The sequence below is a fragment of the Lissotriton helveticus genome, chromosome 10 (genome assembly GCF_964261635.1).
Source record: "Lissotriton helveticus chromosome 10, aLisHel1.1, whole genome shotgun sequence".
NCBI lineage: Eukaryota > Metazoa > Chordata > Amphibia > Caudata > Salamandridae > Lissotriton > Lissotriton helveticus.
In genome coordinates this window covers 190,402,207-190,425,962 of record NC_136071.1, presented here as the reverse complement: position 1 = coordinate 190,425,962, position 23,756 = coordinate 190,402,207, and the positions used below count along the sequence as shown (strand labels likewise).

Here is a 23,756-nt window from a genome sequence, read left to right as displayed (position 1 = left end):
CATTCATTCATTCATTCATTCATTCTTGGTGCCCCCCTCCATGCATCCCAAAGGCCCTGAGGTAATAGGGGGTCCTGTTGGGCCCGCTTTGTTGACTCTCCATCTCCCATGTCTGGGCAGTCTCAACGTAGAGGCACCACCAAGCATATTGTGGCCTCAGACCGCCGCACCAGGGATCGCAGATTCCTGGGGGTGCCGTGGCCCTAATGCAGTCCGACTACCGTAGTTGTAATACGGTGGTCAGATCACTGGTGCAGCAGTCCCCGACTCCCACTGTACCTCCACTGCAAGTTTGGCCGCCAAAATCTTAATTAGGCCCTAAGTTTAGGATGATAAAAAACATAACCTACTATATCTGCCACAGCAATCACTTCCATATTAATCAAAAGATCAAATCTTTCACTTTGAATACAGCATTGCGCTTTATTAACAATCTTCTTTAATACTAATGCTTAGAAAGAAAAAAAAGCAGTCCAACTATGTATGTTGCAGAAAATATGTCACACCCAGAAATACATTTCCCCTCATTTCCTAACATTGCACACATAAGCCCTCTTTTTCTGCCTCCCTAAGCTACAATTGAAAACACTATTATGCTGGTCCAAATCATTTCACTGGGCAATTTATTTTGGCGATCAAGGACCTCAAAGTCCCTTTTTGATGTTTTTGATGGGGCTGCTAAACAAATTCCCCATAACTACTGGCATGCGCACTTGGCCGATGTACTCTTCTTCTAAGGCATTGGCTAGACAGCACATGTGCTGTCTCGAAGAGACATGTTGAGTTCAGTCTGTGGGCTTCAGCTTGCCTGTAGGACTACCATTTGCTTGCTCCAGCGTTGCTCTCATATCCTTTGTCCCCATTTGTCCATGGCATGCATGGGTCATGTCTCTTTTTGTGTTTAGCCCTCCCCGAGAGCAGGGTCCAAGTACTTGTGTCCATCCACTGCTCCCGTTTTATGAGTTGCTTTTTTCTTCGTGTTTGACCACTCCACCCAAGTGCTTCTTTTTTTACAAGCTCCATCTCCTCCCACCTGGGCTACATTTTGACCTGCTACTATTTAAGGAGCTACTTTTTTCTCTGTGTTTGAGCACTCCACACAAGTGCCCATATCAGAACCAAGTCTTTCAAAAATCAATATGCGTTTTGAAAGCTGATGATAATGTGAATTTCTACACACACACACACACACATTGATCCAAATTAACAATTAACTTTTTTGAGTTAAGAAAAAAACCCAGGGATACTTGCCACTCAAATATAAATTTTAACTAGAAATCTATGGAACAAAATAGATTTTAGTCATCGAGCCTGCCTTGAAATTTCTTAAACAACAGCTGGAATTCACTTTGTTCAACAAAAGTAAAATGATCATGACTATTTCAGCAATATCGGTCTGTGTTTTGCAAAAAAACAAACACAATACGTACATGAAGTGACATTATATCCTCCATGTCTTCAATTCGTGGTTTATTTTACAGGATGATGGGTCCCTCGAGCAAAGAATTCTTCAATCTGTGGGGCACGTCCCCCAGGGAGGCTGTGGAGTCTTGGGAAGGGGGTCACGCTCTTCATTTGCAAAAAGAAAACTTACCAGACAGCTAATTCTAGTTGGTAAAATGCCCTCCCTGGAGTTTTATTCAGGAGCTCTCCTGTCCTGAGAAATCTAAGCCAGGCAGACAGCTAAACACGCCTCTCTACCAGTGTGCTGCTGGCCTGAAAGAAATGCAAATGTGCACAACAAGTTAATCCACAAATCCTTTACATTTGCAGATTAACTCGTTGTGCACATTTGCATTTCTTTCAGGCCAGCTGCACACTGGCAGAAAGGTGTGTTCAGCTGTCTGCCTGGTTTATATTTCTCAGGAGAGTGGTGCTGAAGTTTTTTGAGTGGTAGTGCACAGAATTAACAGAGCTGAGAAGTGCTTGCTCATAACTGTCATTGTATTTACATAGCGCTTACTATCCCTGAGAATACATTACATAGGGTCTGGGTATTACTAAAATCTATTGGCTTCATTTACAATGAAATGGTGTAGGGTAGTGCCACAAGTATTTTTGCAGCGTTGCCCTATCTAAAAAAGGCCAGGAATGGACTGTATTTATAAGATACAGTGCATTCCTGTCCTTTCTGCCACCGCGTAATTTGGTGCCTAGCGCCAAGGCAGGCACCCTTGTACCATGGTGCAAGGGTATCTGCATTGTTGGCAGGATTGTTTTTGTGCAGGAAGGCATGCCTTGCTGCGCTAAAACATACCATGGAGGGTTTTTTCTTTCCATGTGTGCTACACATAGAAGGAGGAAACAATTGAGGAGAAATAAAGATATTTGTTCTCATTACGCATTCCCTGGGGCAGTGTACAGTTTTGACGTATCCTCAGGTTTACAGTTCCTTGTAAACCTGGGAATGTGTCAAACCCATGGGAAAACCCGCCACAACGCCCATGGAACGCCCCCCTGATGCAGTGTAAGGCAAAGCTTCGACTTGCTCTGTGTTGCTTTACACCATATCTAGGAGGCAATGAAAAGCCACACAAAGTGGCTTTGCGTGGTCTCGTGGATATGGGTCTGCACTCTGCGCAAACAGAGAATCATAAAAAGTGATGCACCGGCAGTGCAAGGGGCTTGTAAATAACCCCTATATTTTGAAAGCAGCCTATTTTGGAAGCACCATTTTATCGTAAAACATTTTGAAGCATTTTGTAGCGGTCTATCTTATACTGTGTGTAATGCAAGTATAAAATAAAGACACATATTCACAGTGTTTTCTGTCACAGGCTTTGACCTCATAGCACTAAAAATACTCAAGTCACTATTCTCCAGTGCACCAACCACGATTTAATTTTGTGTATCTCTGGTTTCACACAGACCTTTGCAGTGCATTAACGAATAAAGGTTTCATAATGTACTTTGGTGCATTTCCCACTGAGTAACAACTTTTAAAATTGTATTTATTATTCATTGAAGTTGCCCGTTATTTTATATATACCTTCCTGATGGTGAAAGACCTCAAAAACATATGTATGTTTTTATTATGATGAATGATGTTCAGCTGCCTCTAGTTACATGCAGCTGTAAATGCCAAGCTGTCAGCATCCCATGAAATATAGTATTTGATTTGATTTGATTTATGATTTATAAAGTGCGCGATTGCCCATGGGTGTCTTGGCACTGAGTAGACGTAGGAGACCAGCTAGCTTCCAGTTAGGTATTTACAAGCCTGTAGTGAACAGCCAGGTTTTTAGCTCTTTTCTAAATGAGAGTAGCGAAGGGCTGTTTTTGATTGTCGTTGGGAGCATATTCCATGTCCTAGCTGAGTGTAGCAGAAAGCTCCTCCCTCCCCACCGGACCTGTTTAAATCTAGGCATCTGAATCAATTTTTGATGTCTGGATCTCAAGGTCCTAGATGACTCATACCATTTCAAATGATTTATCAGGAATTGATAACCTATTCCATGGAGGGCTTTGTATGTCAGACACAGGGATTTGAATTTTACTCTTTTTCCTATTGGGAGCCAGTGGAGGGCTCTCAGTCTGTGCGCTATTGGTTCATACTTGGGAATGTCCAACACCAGCCTAGCTGCTGCATTTTGTAGACGTTGTAATGTTGCCAGCTGCTTAACCTGGATCCCAGCATATAGCGCGTTTCCGAAATCCAGTCTAGACAGAGCCAGTTGAGTTACCACTGTTTTGCACGACTCCTGGGGAATGAACGGTAAAGGTTTTCTGATCATTTTCAGAATGTACCAGATGGACGAGGCTAATTTATTAGTTTGTGCCTCATATGTCAGTTTAGTGTCCAGGAGTATTCCTAGGTTTCTGACCTTATTAACTGGGGATGGACGCTGGCCCAGGCTATCAGGCCACCATTCCTGGGACCAAGTTTGCATGTCTGTCCCCAGCAGCATGACTTCACTTTTGTCCCCATTCAATTTCAGGCAATTACCCTGCATCCATTGGATAATTTGTTCCATGCATTTCTTAAATCTATCAGCCGTCTCTTTGACATTGTTTGTAATTGACACCACGATGTGTGTGTCATCCGCATAAAAGACTGGGAGGAAACCACAGTCTCTTATTTTTGCCGCCAGGGCTGCCACGTATAGGTTAAATAGAGTGGGACTTAGCGACGACCCCTAGGGTACACCGCATGGAGAACTGAAAGATTTGGATTTTGACGCTCCCCACGCCACCGTGAAAGTCCTGTTGGACAGGTAGGAGGCTTTCAGAATTCGAGCGGACTCGTGCACTCCTGCTTCACTCAGACGGCAGAGGAGGGTGTTGTGGTTTACCGTATCAAAGGCCGCCGAGAGATCCAGTAAGATCAAGGCGGCCTTTCCTCCGGCGTCTAATATACTCCTAAGTTCCTCCGTGGCCATCAGTAGGGCTGTTTCTGTTGCATGCTCTTCTCGGAAACCAAATTGTGAGTGGTCTAGGATATGTGCCTCCCTGAGAAATTGGAACAACTGCCTGTTCAATAGTTTCTCCAAAACCTTGGCAGCAAAAGGTATTCGTGCGATGAGTCTATAATTGCCCGGAACTTGTGGGTCTAGGGTGGGTTTCTTTAATAGCAGCAATACTGACGCTGATTTCCATGCCTCAGGGAAGTGGCCGGTTTTAAATATTTCAGTGAAAAGCAGCCCTAACTGCTCACTCAGTAGTTCTGGGAACAGGTGGATCACCTTAGGTGGACAAGGATCAGATGTGCCCCCGATTTTGTTAGCCTAACTACCTGAAGAATCTGTTCGGTGGAAGGTGGTTGAAAGTGGAATGAGTGGCCACTTATAGGTGGTGAGAAGTGGTCATTGGTAGTGTTGGGTTGCCTGAGAGTAAGATTTACTGTCCTTTTGAAGGACTCATATACCTTAGAAACTTTGTCTACGAAAAACTGGCCCAGGTTATTGCAGAACTCTGAACTTATTTCAGTTAGGGCAGAGTTGTCGATTTTTGTAAATTTTTTGACTATTGAGAAGAGTTCTTTGCTCGAGTTTTTTGCATCCTCTATTTTTTGAGTGAAGTATTTACTTTTTTTCTGCTATTATTAGTTTTTTGTAAATGGCCAGAGAAGTTTTGTAGTTCTCTCGTGGCCCAAACTCGTAGTTCAGCCTCCATTTTTTTCTAGTTTCCTTCAGATTTGTTGTTGCGATTCTAGCGCATTTGTGAACCATGGTTGAGAAGGCATTTTCCTCCTTGATGTATTCTTTTTTTGGGGAACTACTACTTTTATGGCAGCGTCGATCCAACTTGAGATTTGGTTTGTGGCTATGTTAAATGTTTGTCAAGTTCCGGATTGACTTTGTTAACTGGTCCTCTAGAATATGGGGGTTAATTATTGACCAACTAGGGGAAAAGGTGTGCTTGTGGGGCGGTGCGTCTGCTGCTATTGATTTTCCTGCTTTTATAGAAAATATTATTGCCTGATGGTCAGACCATGGCACTGGTAAGATTTCTAAAAATCTAATGTTCTTGTTGGATATGAAAATCCCATCGAGCTTGTGGCCTGCTTCGTGGGTGTTTTGCGTTACGATCTGTTCCATGTCTAGATTAGACAGTGCATCTGTCAGTGTTGATAGACTGGTGTCAGAGCTCTTTTCCAGGTGCAAGTTGACGCCACCCAAGACAGTAAAGTCTGGGTTCTTCACACTAGACTCCAAAAAAGGGCTCAGCAGTTGTATTAGAGATGTTTTTGCCCTAGGCGGTCTGGAAATCAGGAGGCCCATAAACGTATCATTGTTGGTAATGTTTATTTGAAAGTGCAGCACCCCACAATCAGAATTACCGCCCTCATTTAAGCCCTGGGCCGTTAGGGCATTTCGATGGATGATAGCCCCCCCCCCAAGTTTCCCCTTCCTGTCTGCCCTAATTATTGAGTAGCCTTCCGGAATTGCTAGTGCTAGGTCAATATCGGAGGCCTCGTCTGCCCATGTCTCAGTGATGAGAAGAATATCGAGATTTTGGGCTTCTATGAGTTCCGCTGTTTTGGAATTATGCTTAACTAGTGACCGTGTGTTAATTAGCCCCGTCCTGATGGTCTTGGTAAACGATCTGTTAATCTGGAAACCTCGGGTGTTCGGCCTCTCCCTCAGGGAGGGATTCAAGGATAGGTGACATATTGGGCAAGATTTCGTTTCAAGCTGCCATGGTAGTTTGGGGCAGGTTAATTTGGGTCTGAGCGCAAGTAACTCATTTCTTGAGAAGCGGATACTTATTGGACCTGTCTCAAAATGGGTAGGGGTTGCGGCCGTGGGCCCGGTCCAGGCGCGGACGGGCGCAGACGGGCTTGCCTTTGGCACGCCTTCGGCTTTTCCTCTAATGCCATGCAATAAAGTTGCAGCCCATGCATTACAGCTATTATACCAAGGGCCACTGGAATTATGTGATTGTGCATCTGCAGCCATTTTAGCATAATTATAGATGTGCCGCGTTTGCCCCATAATCCATCATCTGCCACATAATCTGCTGATTTTAACAAAAAAAGTTTATTTACTCAAAAGATTCAAAAGTTACTAAAAAGCAGCAACAGATGTTGCTGCTCAGTAGAAGGCCCTTTGTAAAGCTGTACAGGTCAACTTTGTGTTGCTTATTGCTATATTTGGGTGTTAAATGGAAAACAGCACTTACAACACTGTCGGTACAACGCGGTTCCTTTACATCACATTCAGTACAACGACTGCGTTGTTATCACACGTACCGTTACATCGCAAGCCGTTTCAATGACTTTCTGTAGGGGACATGCTGGTGTTGGATTTACAATTCAACACCTTCCCTGCTGTTTCACAAACTGGAGTAGGAATAGTAAATAATACTATTGCTAAGTCCAGCGCACCCCCTCAGCAAGTCGTTGAAACAACTTGCGATGTAATGGTTCGCGTTGAAACAACACGGTCGTTGTAACAACCGCATTGTAATGGAATGCATGAAAAGCGCATTTGTGGTAAAGAGACCTATTCATGTTAAACTGGCACTAATGAGGTGCAACCACAGATTGACCGTTTCTCTGGAGAACATTTATGGTTGTCAATGATAAGGAGTAACAGGTTCTAGAAATTTTTGTCAAGAGGGGGTGCTTCTGCCTAAAACATTTGATGGGGTTCTCGGCATCAGAAAGTTTGAAGACCACTGCTCTAGCATCTGAAAATGGCATATCCCACACAATATCCCATCACATTCTACTTGTGTTATACAGTTCAGGCTGGGTCATAGCGTTTCCTTACTTGACTTTCAGCCATGTTGAACAGCAGCTGAGCTGCTATTCAACATGGCTGAAAGATATTGACAACGCCAGTAGCTCTCACATTGCCGATATCTATTGGCTTTGCCAGTGCTAGTTTAGCAAGGAGTTTGAAAAAGAGAACACTTCTTGCATTTATCTTACTGAATATCTTTGATCCTCTAGACATCAAGAATTCAAAGTTATGTTCCAATTCATTTCAATAAGAATAAGAATACATAATTTCGCTTTACAGTTTATTAAAGAATATACTGTCTACACACGAGAAGTCAGGAACAGTCATAACAGTCACATCTCTACACCCCACACTGCCCGCAGTAAGACAACGTTCTTCACCAGAATGACTTCCACGAGATAACCCACAGCTGGAAGTTATCAGTCAGGACTACAGGGAACCTATGGGGAATGAGATCTAGAAAATAAAACAATGGCTAAGATTCAAACGTGCGGAGAGTTTGACCATACAATAAAATGAGGAAGGCGAAAAAAAGCTCATGCGTTGAGGGGAGTGTCTTGAAAACTAGTGTCCCCTTGGAACACACTCTGGTGTAAACCACAAACTACAAGGCTCTGTAACAGCTCTGAAGGCCAATCAAAATGGTGGACCTTACACTATAAAAACACCATAATCCAAGATTCAGGATAACTTTGTTTCTTGTAGTGATTTGACATGGTGATACACAGAAACACTAATACATAGGAATTGAAACTTTGATTGATTGGAAGGAGCCTGCACGAGGTTCCATGCCATTGTTAAAAAAATTAAAGGTTCACACGGACAGGTAATGTCACAGATCACACATTTTCGTGCATGAAAATAAATTATGCCCTTCAATTTCAAACAGGTGCCTAGAGCAAATTAAACATTTTTTTTACAGCGCCCTACGAATTAGGTGAACCAACCATCATGTCACCAGTTGGCCCATGCACTATCATGTCATAAGTACTGTCCACGGTTTTTGTGGCATGTTATCAATGCTCACGGTGTCTCTATTGTGTCATACAGCTACCAAAGGGAAGCAACCAAGCGTGTTTGCAACCACTTGTATTGTGGCACAAGTGCTGAAGGACAGCAGAAACACTACACCTCCGAGGCACTTATAGAAGACTATCACCCTTTGTCATTGGTCTCTCTGGTCATTGGTAATCCACATCTCCAACACGTTTCTGTTCTTTGTACAGAGCCCCATGTTTGAGATGCACCTGCTGCAATAAAAATGTTCTTGAGCGAATGCTTAGCCACTCCTCGCAGCTAGCCTTGTGCCATTCCTTATTATATCTAAAATATAAAGAACAGAAAACCATATTGAATTCAAATGAGGAAGATAAAAGTTATTTTCTTGGCGCTATATTATTTTGGGTAGGCTCCGGATGCAACTGTTCAAACTGAGCACAAGTTATCGGACAATGACTACAGATTAACAAACACAGATCAATGATCATTCTGTGATTCGACCTCCAACAATCTTTGATGGCGAAACACTAATCGATATTGATTCTCTGACCCGGCATCTAATGACTGTAGGTCTAACCACAGCAATTGACATTGATTATGCGTCTACAAACAGCTGATGCCTTACAAGAAACTGAAGAAAATATCCAAAGAGGCACGTGGCTTACGTACCCATCTGGCGCACTGCTTAGTGCAGGAATATTTCCTCACAATAGGCCACTCCTTACATAGTAATCCAATTTTTGAACTAAAAGTAAACCAATACTTTATGTCAAAACGTTATTCCAAGAAACTGAAGGCATTAAGAAGTCGCAAGCAGTCCATCACTGTAGCTAAACCAAAGTTTCTCCAATAACAACACATTGACTTGTCCACCAACCTGGCTATATCTACTTTTCATTATATCCACTCTACTATCACTCCTCTCACCAAATTCCTGCCTTGTCTTTCACCCTACAAATGCAACAAATATATGTCCTTCTTCACTCAAGGAATCTCATCTATCAAAGACAAATTCCATCCCACCTTGCCCTCAGTCACAACATCTCCTACCCAAACCAAAAACACTATTGAGGTCTTAACCACTATTTCCATGGGAGAACTTATCCCTACCATCAAACATCTTAAAACCTCTATTATACAATCTGTTGCTTCATCATATTGTACTTTTATCAATTCTTCAATATTCACTGTCATGTTAAAGTCCAGCCAAATCAGCCCATCCAGGAAAAAACTGCTTCAATCCCAATTTCCTGGCCGCCTAAAGACTTGTCTTTATTTTCCTTTGTCTTGGTAAAGTAATTGAGAAATGAACATTCTCACTACTCTGAAGCCACATCAGCAAACAGCAGCTCCTGTCAGACCATCAGGTTAGCTTCTCTAACATCTAGACTCCAGAACGTCTTCGAGGATGTGCGCTGCATCTTGTATGGGAGAGATTCTTTTGATATAGTGGATTATGGCTGGCTAATTTCGATCTTGGAACACTTCATGGGCTTTTATAGACATGTGCAAAGCTGGTACTCCTCTTTTCTAACCAAACAATCTCTGTTGGGGAAGACTGTAATCCATTCCTTGGGTAGTGCTGACATTTCTTCTGGCCCCCCCGCTGCTCCTTCTTAGCTCCCACTTTGTTCAATATGTATCTTGAGCCACTTAGCTTGCTGTTCAAGGGATCAGTGACTCCATACACTAGTATGTGGATGTCTCCCAAATGTATCTACTAAGTTTCACCATTGAAGATGCAGGGCATTTTTGCAAGGAATTAACGCAGTGTGGTGCGGCAAGCCATTTGCCTGTGCTGTGTTAATTCCGAAGCACACAGATGCGTCATATCTACAACAATGTGACAGATCCCTTTGCTCTCCCCTGTGCTGGCGCACAATTCGCTGCCATGTGCCAATGCAGGCACCCTTGCACCATAGTGCAAGGGTGCCTGCCTTGAGGGGAATGATTGCTTATGTGCAGGAAGGTGTCCCTTCCTGCAAATAAACAATCTGAAATGGCGTTTTGAAACTTCTATGTGTGCTGCTTAATGCAGCACACTTAGAAGTTGCAAAATGATTGTTTATGTGCAGGTAAGGGACACCTTCCTGCACATAAAAAATCACAAGAGGTGATTTCCTTGTTCTATGTACGCTGCAAAATGCAGCGTGCATAGAAAGATGAAAAATTATTACATTTCTCCTCGTTGTGCCTCCCTATGCCTCCCTTGGGAGGCGTGGCATTCTGATGCATTTCCAGGTTTACTATTTCTCGTAAATTTGGAAATGTGTATGGTTCCATGGGTGTTATGTGTGAACACCCACAGCAACACCCATGGCACGCCCCTTTCACGCAAAGTGTTGGTTGTAAAGAGGTCATATTTACAAGGACACGAAAAGCCACGCAGGTTGGCTTTACGTGTGCTTGTAAACATGGGGCAGCAGGTTGTGCTGCCGGTGCGTCACAAAAAGTGACGCACCGGAGGCTCAAGGGGCTTGCAAATAAGTCCCTCAGTTCTTTCTCTTCACCCCGAAACATAAGAGTACATTCGACCCAAAGCTGCTTGACAAAATTAAACTTACAGACTTGCTCCATTTCCTCCCATCAACAGTGAAATCTATGTGCTTTACAATGGGCTTCTAGCTTAGGGGGAGATGGGAAAGGGATTTTGGTATAGGCTCCCTTTAAAAGCTTGGCGATATTGCTGTGAGCCTACCAGGTCGGTTCCATAAACCAGAGCCTTATACACTTCACTTTTCGTAACAAGTCTATTACACTCCCAAACAACTGCTCCACATTGATAGCGCGTTGTCACCTCAAAATACGCTCACTCTTCTACTGAACCCACAGATTTTGTACACCGAACTTGGTATTGCCCCACTCCCCCCTTAGTCGTCAACCAGATCGAAAGTGCTAGTACTCATGATAAATGCTGTGGTTGACGTCTGAATAAAAAAAAAAATTTGAATCACTAATAAAGCGCACCTAGAGAGGACCCCATATCTTTTCCCAGGCAGATGCCAACAACTATATTGCAGATCATAGATTATACATTTAAAATGGATAGATAAATAATTTGATGAAAAACCCTGGAGTAACAGTGATTAATGCAATGTTCTAGTTGTTTTCAAAGCCACATGTATGTGTGTGTGTGTGTGTGTGTGTGTGTATATATATATATATACATACATGTTTATACAAACATGAGGTGCACAAATAGTGTTAAGAAACAAAACTCTATGCTCAGAAGTACTTATATTCAGAATTACTCAAGCTCGAGGCGACCACTTTTTAGAATCTTTTCCAGCAGCCAACTCTCTGGTCTAAAAATTGAAAATACACCACAAACCTAACACTTGACTCTGAAGAACAACACTCTAGGGGCCAGATTTATCACTTACTCACGCAGCACAGTGCAGCAACGCAAACGCTGCACTGCGTGAAAAGGAGCGAGGAGAAGAGGGCTAACATTTACAGAAATTTGGTGCTCTCCTCCCTTTTCCCCAGCGTCGGCGATGAAATTAGCTGATGTGCGCCACAGAGACACCTTTGCGCCATAGTTCAAGGGTGTCTCCGTGAGTGTAGTATAGATTTTGTACAGGAAGGATAGCCTTCCAATACAAACGACCATGTTTAGTCTAACTTTAACCCTTTTACCTCTTTGTATGGGTGCTGTAAATTACAGCACATGTACAAAGTCGGAAAAGGAAGGAAAAATTAAAGCATTTCTCCTTCGTTGCGCCTACTTCAAAAGGGCACAGTTTTCTGATGCTAAACCCTGTCTACTTTATTTAGTAAATATGGTTCAGCGTCAGAAACCTTGGGTGGTTACATGGGAACGCCCCATGCATCACCCATGGTACGCTAAGTAATGCAAACCAGCGCTATGTGCTGCTTCATGTTACTGTCACTTTATTTCCAGTGGTAAACAAGTTTAGCTCTGGAAAGTAAATCAGAAAAAAGAAAATTGCGCTGATTTTCGTCACGTTTATGATACAAACACAGCATAAAATCTTAGTAAATCTCCCCCTGAAACTCCCTGCTTCACAAGAAAACCCATTGGCATATCTGGGTTGTACTGTCAGGAGAGCCAGGTTATATGGAGAACGTAATAGTAGTTTCCCTTCAGTACTGTGCATAACAGGCAGCTGGCCTATCAACAAAAATATAAATTTAAAATCAAATTGTTCAATCCTGCCGCACACTGCAGGAAGCCACAACTGGAATGGAGCTCTGTAGGACTGTTTGTGTCACAGCAGCCCACCCTGCTGTGAAAGCAGCCCCTTAACTTGCAGCCAACCAGGGGAACGCCAGAGTGACAGGATAACAGGCAATACTTTCAATCAATCATGATTTGTCATGAACAAGAAGAAGAAAGGAAATTGTAATTTTCTCTGCAATATGAGCTGGCTTCTTGTAAGACCGTAAAACCACAACTGTGGCCTAGTTGAGACATAAACAAAATATATACCTTTCTGAGAAGGTTGCTACGCCTACTTGTCAGAAAGCAATACCAGTGAATAGACATGGCACCCACATATCGGGTATGGAAGTAATGGCCTGGCAGGCTAGGAATTTAAAGCTCCCTTTCAATTATAGATATTGGATCCTGTTTGGCAATCCCCTTTCAGTATTCTAGAATTCCCCAGAACTTTAAAAATAGCAAGTCATTCATTGCCAACCATATTGAACGACAAAGTCCATGCCCGCGAAGCATGCTGCTGCCATCAGAGCAGTGCAGCTGGCAGGCCAAGTATTACAAACTAGAAAAACTGGTGCCTGCATGAGATCTGATCATGCTGCCCTGCTAGAAGGCTGCCTGCAGTGGTGCATTCATGTTTGTACCGCCTGCAGGCATGTCAGACTGGCTCTCAAGTTTAGTAAACCCTAAAATGTGAATCATATCAATGAAACCTTCTGTTCCTAGTGAAAAGAACCAAATTTCAGGTAAATCAGTAGATGGCTGGTTCAACCAATTTACTGTGAAGCTCATAATCCCAAACTGATTAGTACAGCAACATTAACCATTTCCTTAGCTTTTTATTTTCTTGACATGAACCTAGCAAGAGAATTGACTGGAACTAGAGTTAGAATAGCAAATATACGCAACTGGGGCTGTATTATGCATTTTCATTGTTTATGCTGGGCGAACCTTCTGGGCGCCCTATTAAAAGGTGCGCCCGGTGCAAACAATGAAAGTGCACCCTATTGGGGTAAATGTGCTGCCCTGAGGGCAGCCGTGAACTCTGCTGCCCCCAGAACAGCGCGTTCATGTTAAAACATGGAGCAGCTGCCTCTCCATGTTTTCACCCCTGCACTTTTACAGGGGATTAGAGATAGACTGCACCTGCCTGCAAGGAGAATCTGGGGGATACATAGGACCCCATTCCCCCCTCCAGACTGTGAGTGCGCCCCTGAGAGCTTCTTTGCCTCTGCGCCCACGTCCGTAATATGGCGCGGCACAGAGGCAAACGAATTCCCTCATTTGCAGAGGGCATGCCCCTATGCAAATAAGGAAACACAGAATGAAGGTAGCGCTGGTGCTTTAAGTGCGGCAGCGCTATTGGTATTACTAAAGGGGGTGCATAAGTGTCCACACCCATTGCACCCCCAGGGCACTTACTGTAATATGGCCCCTGAGTGTAGTGGCAGTTGAGGTATTGATCCATCACTGTTAAGGTATTGACACACGCCACCTTGATCTAATACATAAAAAATTAACCTGATCCCCACTAACCATGCTATGGAAACTACCTTGATATACAATTGGGTATGCAAGAATTCACCTGTAATAAAGCACATTACTTTATATGTCTATTTTATTTGACCACAAACTAGACATACCTCAAGATTATACTCTGTCACCAAATCCATGTTATATGTCCTGATTAAACGAATTAGATCCAATTTGGTTTCAACGTCACGTTCAGATATTTCATAGCGAACGGGTTTTCCCTGGAAACACAAAAACAAACAGATTTTCATTCGCATACTTAGCACCTTCCTAAACAGTTTCACAAATCTGAAGTTGCTTTATAGACCATGTTTGTTGGCTCACGTTACCAGATCATCAAACACGCTCAAGTCAACATGAATCAACTCAAGGCAAAAGAAGCTGTCTCCCTTTTCCACTGTTGGGTTAAAAGTTGCATTGAGACCCTACCCGTGAGTCTTTTCTGGCCACTGGTATGATATCACAAGACCACTAGGAATGTTCTGTAATGCTTTTGTTGCTTATCCCAGTAGAGTCCTAGGCTCTGCAGCATTAGAGATTACCGCATAGCGTATCCCACTTGTATTGCATTGTGACTACTGTGCCGTCAACAGGCTGTGAAGAGACTGACAATCAATGATGTCTGCAAAAAAGAGTCAATGGGCATAGGTATTTCCCCCTGTACATCTGTCAACTGATCTTCTTGATGGAATCCATACCTTCTTCCATAACTGTGATCCCTTTGTTACCCATGAATGTATGGTGGGTGGTGGGAATATGGAAACAATTTGCAATGTCATTGGAGTTCTCTGCAAAATAACATTGCTTGCAACATTGAACTGTGGTTTCCTACACCAGGCTTGGGACCAGCTTTTCTCTCCTTGTGTCTGCCCTTGGAGTTGTAGCCCAGAGACACTATGCATCTGATACCCTGAATGTAGACCAAATGTATTATAAAGCTGCCTTTAGGGCCTCTGAGACATAACATCCCCAACTGATACATTGGCTCTGTGAGTGATCACCTGCCACTTTATGGGCTAATGTTAGGCCTAAACTTATCTCTGCATTTATATACAAATCTGCTAGTCATATTAGCTGGATAATGGCACTCTAAATCCATCACCCATTAATGAATTCTTCTATGAGGCAAATTAATGTCTAAAATATTACATGGATCCACCAGATTACTAAAGTTAAAAGAAACAATACAGGTCAATAGAGGATTAAGGAAACAAAGCTTCTTCTCTGGACAGTTTTGGAGTAGATGGCTTTATGCTAACTGCCCACTTGAAATGGCAGTGAGTGGTCCTTTGAACACGGTATCATTTCACTCAGGAGATTTAACCCAACCCTCGCAACTGACAGAGTGCAGCTGTAGTTTAGTGGGCAAGAGTTTGAAAACCCCTCTATGTAAATATCATGATAGCAGTCACATTATTTGACAGTTGTTTGCACAACTCTGACACTGGCAATGTGCCAAGAAGGCCAGACTTGAGAGGCTACACTCAGGAATCAAACTGTTACTTAGGGGTCTATTATGATGGCGGGCGGACTTTGTCCACCCGCCATCGCCCCAGGAAATGGGACCGCCCGCTATGTGTGCGGCAGTCCTGCATGTGCTATTATGATACGCCCGCCACACTGGCGCCGCATTCCACATTTTTTGCATTGCCGTTGGGCGGTGCTGTCAGCAGCACCCGCCTAAACACAAAAAAATTATTTGTGCAGTTGCGTGCACAACATGGCAGGCACCGTGCTGTGCCTGCCACGTTGTCCATGCAAATGCAGGGGGGTACCATAGGTACCACCCGTGTGCCCCCCACCCCCAACATCCTGGGGGCCCGCAACGACCCCCAACTTAGGAATCCGCATGCCTTTCCGTGGCGGAAAGGCAGCTTCCCGCTGACATTGTAATATGGATGGCGGTGTCTAGCAGACACCACCACCATATACAACCCTTTTCCGCCCGGTCGACTCGTTGACGGGGCGGAAAAGCAGCGGACGGTTTTCCCATTCCAGTTTGAACCCAGCCATGTACAAATTAGTCTTGACACTGTGCCTCATGGGAATAGTCCAGCGCGAACTGCCAAGCCAGGTCCTCCTTGGACTGGAAACAAGCATCCTAGGAATGGTTTCACCCCTCTTCAGCCAGGATAGCTTGATTCCAGTGGCGTGGAGAGCACGGGACTCACGTCTGAGCATAACGGTCCCACTCGGGGTGACACATGCAAAAAGAACTATTGATGGACAGAATTCAGAACAATGTCATACATTCACCCCAGTGCAGAGATCTGGGCCTAAATCTGTTTTTTGCTCACCATGCCATTCCAGTTTGGACCCAGCCATATGCAAATCAGGCTTGACCCTGTGCCTCGTGGGAACAGTCCAGCCCGAACTGACAGGCAAGGTCCTCCCTGGACTAGAAACAAACATCCTAGGACCGGTTTCAGGCTTTCAGCCCTTATCAGCCAGGATAGCGTGACTCCAGTGGCATGGAGAGCACAGAACTCACGTCTGATCTGAGCATACCCGTCCCACTCAGGCTGACAAATGCAAAAAGAAAAATTGATGGACAGAATGTAGAACAATGTCATACATTCACCCCAGTACAGAGATCTGGGCTTACATCCATTGTTTTTGTGCTCACCATACCATTCCAGTTTGGACCCAGCCATTTGCAAATCAGTCTTGACCCTGTGCCCAATGGGAACAGTCCAGCCGAACTGCCTGGCCAGGTCCTCCTTGGACTGGAAACAAGCATCTTAGGACCGGTTTCAGGCTTTCAGCCCTCATCAGCCAGGATAGCTAGACTCCAGTGGAATAGAGAGCACGGGACTCACGTCTGAGCATACCCGTCTCACTTCAAAGGAAGGCCCAGGTATAACTATTAGTCCTCAGAACACTTCTGGACCTGTGGAATCTCCACTAGGAAGAAGGATTACTGTGCAGCTGAAGGAAATGTCAATCTGCTGAACTGCTACTTTGATGGGCTACTGTCCTGCTGTGTTGACCTGCTGTCCTTTTGCCTGGGTAAGACGTACTAGACCTGCATCTGTTGAACACAGGACCTCAAAGTGGCTAGTTGACTGGCTTCCTGACTAGAGCATAAGGGACGGAAGGCTCCAATAACCTTGAACCTGGCACCATGACTTTGTCATCTGTGAGCCCTACCCTACCAAGTGGAGCCACCCCACTCCTTCACCTTTGAAAGTGGGTCTGAAGATACTCTGCAAGCCTATCTGTGGGTCCAGCAGAACTAATGCATCTCCTCTGTTGCGTGGCACAATCCCGAACAGAACCAACATATCAACTCTGCTGCAAGTGTTCTCCGTGCACAAGGACTCGACTCCGCAGCCTGCATCGGAACTGCTGCTGTGCAAAGCTCACTGACACATGCCCTTGAATCACAATGTTCTCGTCGATGTCAGCCTCATGATACATCCTCAACGCCGTACTTCGCATCGGAAGCCCTCATCTACAGGATCCTCAACGATGAAGCAGGACCTCACATCGCAGCTTCTCAGAACCGTTGCATTACCTCGGCTGCACAGTATATCCCTGACGCGGGACCTCGCAAAGCTCCGCAACCAGTATTCAAGGTACTCTTGTTCAGTGGGCCTAACTGGGTCCCTGTAGTTGGCCCGCGCACCATTGCGATCAGCCTGAACTTGTGACTTTGTCCCGGTCCGACGCCACGAGATAACACAGTTGGCACTTTGTGTTTTGGCCCTATTTTTCAGCTAAATATTTAAAATTGCATATCTCCGGTTCTACTGATTGCATTTTTATCATGTTGGGCTTGTTTTATTGAATAAACTGTACTCTATTTTTCAAAAGTATGTGGGATTTGTATTGGATTGTGTTTTCACTTTATTGCTTTATTACTGTTTAAAGCGCTGCATAAATACTTTACACATTGCCTCTAAGTTGCTTCTTCAACCTCAACCATTAACCCAATTTTTCACAATAAGGTTGAGCCAAAAATGAGGGATATTGGGTGTCACACATCTCTTCCCCAAGGACATCATAAGATTGATCACTTGTCCCACCACTGCTTCCTCAAGAGCTTTCTATCTGCTGCCCAGAAACTACAGAAAATAAGTCTGGTGTTGAGGGTGCTTAAAAAAACCTGTTCACTTTGTCTTTCTGTTGTGTCTTCATGGCCCGTGAGGCTACGGGTAGCAAGATGAGTGTTGGGGGAACCAAAGTGGAATGCCAGGATAGCACCTGCTGCTAGAACTGAGTTGACATGGTGGGCAACCTTTGGTAAAAGCTCCCAACGAATTCAGTTGATAGAACAGTGCCTGAAGGTGGAAGGCAAGCCAAAGAAGCACTGGCAACACACAATCAAACCCAGAGCAACAGAGCCTAGTGAAGATCTTTCCTCTAGTTTATTTAGCTCATAGTCACAGGCAAAGCATAGTGGCACTAAAATGATTTTCGTAACAGCGGCAAGGAACATGCAGTGTGCTTGGTTACACAACATGACTGAAAGCATGTGCAAGAATAGAGAGGCATTCTGTAGGTTTGAGAGCATTCACGAAGCAAGAAAAAAAGGTTTCGGAGTGTCTCCAAACAGCGCCATCTGGCGGTAAGACGAAGAAACCCAAACACAATGCTGATAAAAGTTGTACATACCTTATGGAATACAGTGACTGCATTTTTGGTAACGCCGAAGTATGCAGATATGTCCTCACTGCTCACCACTCCAAAAGCAAGCTCAGGAACATCCTTAGCAGCTTCATAGAAAATGTCTGCCATCCCGCCATGAAGTTCCTGCCCAAAAGAGTAGACATGTTCAGTCCAACCAAATTTCTATAATATTTTCAAAACTATCACTTTAAGGATGCATGGCTTAGTTACATATTTGATTCACATTTCAGAGGTTAAAAAATGTGTGCAGTGATTTATTTTTTATTTTTACTACACTTATTGAATTATGTGATTATTGAAAACAATTGGTATGTACAGTTTTCGTGGAATTATTTTCACGTTACACATAAAGGATGGCCTCATCCGTCCATAGTAAGGAACAGAGAAAATTTTTGTATTGTTGTTAAAACACTCACAAATAAGGTGAGCGCACCACTTCCAGTTTCAATTAGGGCCTCAGCATCTTAAACTATGTAGCCCAATAGCATCTACTATTTTACATATTTTCAAGACCAAATTAATTCCAGCCGTGGCACGCGGCACACCCACTTTCGGGGATAAACTGCACGTTGGCCCAGAAACAATACGGAAACCCAGGGGCGGCTGGTGACATTTGAAAGTGGTGTGGCGTAAACTAATTTGCATATTGCAGCGAGCGTAGCGAGCGAGCGCAGCGAGCGAGCCCGAACCACCTTGCATCCATCCATACATCATTCATGCATCCACCCATCCATCCATCCACCCACCCACCCATCCATCCACCAATTCTGCATTCATCCTGCATCCATCATTCATTCATGCATCCACCCATCCATCCAGCATCCATCATTCATTCATGCATTCACCCATCCATCCATCCTGCATCCATCATTCATTCATGCATCCACCCATCCATCCACCCATCCATCCTGCATCCATCTTTCATTCATGCATCCACCCATCCATCCATCCATCCACCCATCCATCCTGCATCCATCCATCCATCCATCATTCATTCATGCATCCATCCACCCATCCATCCACCCATCCACCCATCCATCATCCATCCTGCATCCATTCCTGCATCCATTCATGTGTCCACCCATCCATCCACCCATCCTGCATCCATCATTCATTCATGCACCCATCCATCCATCCACCCTGCATCCATCCATCCACCCATCCATCCACCCATCCATCCATCATTCATTCATGCATCCATCCATCCACCCACCCACCCACCCATCCATCCACCCATCCATCATCCATTCCTGCATCCATTCCTGCATCCATTCATGCATCCACCCATCCATCCATCCATCCTGCATCCATCATTCATTCATGCACCCATCCATCCACCCTGCATCCATCCTGCATCCATTATTCATTCAGCCACCCATCCTGCATCCATCATTCATTCATGCATCCACCCATCCATTCATCCACCCATCATTCATCCTGCATCCATTCATGTGTCCACCCATCCACCCACCCATCCTGCATCCATCATTCATTCATGCACCCATCCATCCACCCTGCATCCATCATTCATTCATGCACCCATCCATCCATCCACCCATCCATCCTGCATCCATCATTCATTCATCCACCATCCATCCACCCATCCAGCATCCATCATTCATTCATTCATGCATCCATCCATCCACCCATCCATCCATCCACCCATCCATCATCCATCCTGCATCCATTCCTGCATCCACCCATCCATCCATCCATCCATCCATCATTCATTCATGCACCCATCCATCCACCCTGCATCCATCCTGCATCCATCATCCATCCATCCACCCATCCTGCATCCATCATTCATTTATGCACCCATCCATCCACCCTGCATCCATCCTGCATCCATCATTCATTCATCATTCATTCATGCATCCACCCATCCATTCACCCATCATTCATCCTGCATCCATTCATGCATCCACCCATCCTGCATCCATCATTCATGTATTTTTATGACCATATAACTTAGCACACAGCTTGTCAGTGTTTAATACCAGTCTCGAACCTTGTACTCCAGCACCAATGATACATGATTAATATTAATTGTTTTTAAAAACATGTATTTATTCAACACCAATTTCACACCTTAGTCGGAACATCATTTTTATTTGTTTTTTTAAATATCTATTTATTTAACACCAAAGTAAGTCATGTATACATTTTTATGGTTCGATAAGAGGCTCGAACCTGGTTTCCCAGCACCAAAGTCGGCCGTGCTATCCGTCAGGGGTTATGTAACCGGGCTATGTAGTGACCAGCCAATCCTGCGCCAGGATTGGCTGGGGGGGCACCATGACTCCTCGCCCAGTCGCCCTGTGTAACCCCGGGGGCTGCGGCCCGCCCCCTGGTCCTCTCTCTAAGGGGGAATTCACAAGAAAACGATCTGCGCATGCGCGGGCATGTTTGTGCCCAAAAATACACTTGCGCAGCCCCGCACTTCCCCCCCCCCCCCCTGCGCACTCCGGGAAGGTCGGGTGTCACCCGGTTTCCCGGCCGGCAGATAGCGCGATTTTTTAAAATAATTGTGTTTAGCTTCTAGTGACGACGTGGTGGGTCCATGGGGCTTAGTGGGGCTTCGCCCCTACGCCCCAATGGACGCACCGCGCCTGCGGAAACCCTGATTACGAGTAAAAGGGCTAAATTTCGAGGAATCAGTCAAAACTGCCAACATTTATGGGGGAGGGAAAGGCTTAAAAAAAGTCAAAACATGTGGAATATGGAGTGTAAAATACAGATTTTGCATGTTTTACCTTGCTTTCTTTTTTAAAACTTGAAATATGAGACATGATGATGACATGAGATGGCAATTACCTCACACTGTGGTAATGGGATTTCCCACATCTGGTAAATACCCCGCCCTATTCTGACAAACTTGTAATGAGGGCTCCAGTGTCCCTCAACGTTTCATATTCAGCCGTTCATATATTCCTGCCCCGTTACTTAACTAGACTCATATTTCTGCTCATAAATGTGGGTCTTATTTTGAATTAGCAATTTATAAGTTATTGTTATTGCCTGCGTTTCTCTGAAGTTGGATCCCTTAAAGCTACACTTGGAAAGAAATAGCAACAATTCCAGCGTGCATGTTCAAACATAATCAATACTCTTCATCGATCTCTTCAGAGAGTAGGAATGGCAAAAGATAAAAAAAAGAGACAACTGAGGCAGCAACATTATTGTCAGTTGGAGACAATAGATACTAAGGCTAAAAGTGGGAACCTCAACGCTTTGCACTTTCACCAGCTTAACTCCACAGCCTTAACTGGTAAATCACTTAGGGCCAGATCTTTGTGACTGGAAAAATGCTTTTCTGATGTGCAAAATGCGATTCGGTGACTTGTGACCGAATCGTAATTTGCATTTGTGGTTGGGTATTTGGAAGGGGTGTGTTTTGGCCGTCCTTCCCAAATAATGAATCAGTATGGTATAGTTCTCAATGCGTGTGCGGGCTATTAGATTCTGAGGGTCAGCAACAGCCCCAGCCATATTTTACTTATTTACACCAGGGTGAAGCCTTAAAATCCATTGTTATAGGGAATTACTTAGATTCCATGATTAGCTTGGATAGTGATCCTCTATTGCAGTGTCCAATATGTCCTGGCTGTGGCGGGGCCAGCTTTATTGAATTCATGCTATATCCGGGAATTTTATCACGCTTGTTTACGATTTTATGGTGGAACCCAATTGTGCAAGCGATCATAAACCATCATCACCTCCCTCAATGTAAAGACCCAGATGAGAGAGGGCGATGAACGCCCAACCCATTCCCACTTGAACTTGGGAGTGTACGGCAAGACTAACCCACCAAAGTTTGAGGCAGATACCATTAGAGGAAATTACCTCTCAATAATGGGGTGTTTGCAGTTGGACTCTTCCCCAGGGGATGTTTTCCAGGAGTTTAGCTTACTGTGTTCTGATATAGCGAAACGGTTGACCAGAAGAATTCAATATAGGGAACCCCAGGAGGCCCGATGGTTTAAATCAGAATGTACCAGAGCTCATAAAGAATTAAGAAAAAGGGCACTCCATATTACCCTGCGCAATAGAGACTTAGTTAAAGCTGCAAGGCACAAATATAAACTTGTGATTAAGAAAAGAAAAGCTGAAGTGAGAAGCTTAGCATGGAAAGATCTGGAGAGGGAAGGAGCTTTAAAAGACCCAAGAAAATTCTGGGAAGTTATCAACCGCTCATTTTTTACTGACGAGGTGAGGCAGATGGACTCACTAATCTTGTCAGGTGCTTGGGTAAATCATTTTACGGGTATTTTTAACCCGATGGGCAACAGGGTAGAAAGGTTTACACTGGATACGCCTGTAAATTTACCCGCAGCCACTCAACTCAGTCTATCTCCAACAGTATCAAGATTGAGTAGGCGTTAGCACAGAGGATATGCTTAAAAGGCGCCTTGACCTTTTGATCTTTTTGCTTTTTAAATTCAATCCTAACCTGTGGGCACCACTGTTGATGAATGTTTTAAGGCAGCTATCATTGGCCCCATGCCTGCGTCCTAGAGGGAGGCACTTGTGGTCCCTGTTTTTAAAAAGGGCAATAGAAGTGACCCAGCATGTTACAGGCCAATTTCACTCATAGATGCCACAGTTAAGGTGTTAGGCCGAGTTCTCCTAGCCCATTTGGAGACCTGGGCACTGTAGGGGTCATGTCTAAAACACAATATGGCTTCAGCAAGGGATTAGGCATGACCGAGCAATGCCTTAATCTGTCCTTAATTATTAATAAATGTGTGAAGGCCAGGAAGGGTTCAATCCACCTGGCCTTCATGGATTTGTCCAGTGCCTTTGATACAGTTAATCGGGACTAATTGTGGGCTATGATGAATGGCATGGACGTAGACGAAGCATTGGTATCCCTCCTTCGCAGGTTACACCTTTACACCTCAGTCGCCATAAGATATGGCACCCAAGGGGAAAAAATTGAGCTGATTGCCACAACAGAGGGTGACCAGTAAGGATGTATTTTAGCCCTCTACTTGTTTTTAATATATACTAATGGTTTGGAGGCCCATTTATTTAGTAGGGAGCATGATTTTCCTAAAATTGGTAGTAAATCTGTTCCCTTACTAGCTTATGCAGACAACACAGTGTTAATGGCAACGACAGCTAATAGCCTTCAGAAATCCCTCAATATTTTTACTGATTTTATGTCCTCACTCAACCTAAAAGTGGATTTTACTAAATCATACATTGTGGTATCTGTC

At 44.2% G+C, this 23,756-nt stretch overlaps 1 protein-coding gene across 1 annotated transcript in view; it reads right to left on the bottom strand.

Annotated features, from left to right (window-relative positions):
- The window catches only part of PDILT (protein disulfide isomerase like, testis expressed), a 303,945-nt gene that overhangs the window by 159,197 nt on the left and 120,992 nt on the right, over positions 1 to 23,756 (bottom strand). Inside the window, exons 4-5 of the mRNA XM_078665093.1 lie at positions 18,520 to 18,657; positions 14,013 to 14,123 (exon numbers count right to left, since the gene is read on the bottom strand). Coding sequence (XP_078521219.1) covers positions 14,013 to 14,123; positions 18,520 to 18,657 — 249 coding nt within the window. The remainder of the gene's footprint in view (positions 1 to 14,012; positions 14,124 to 18,519; positions 18,658 to 23,756) is intronic.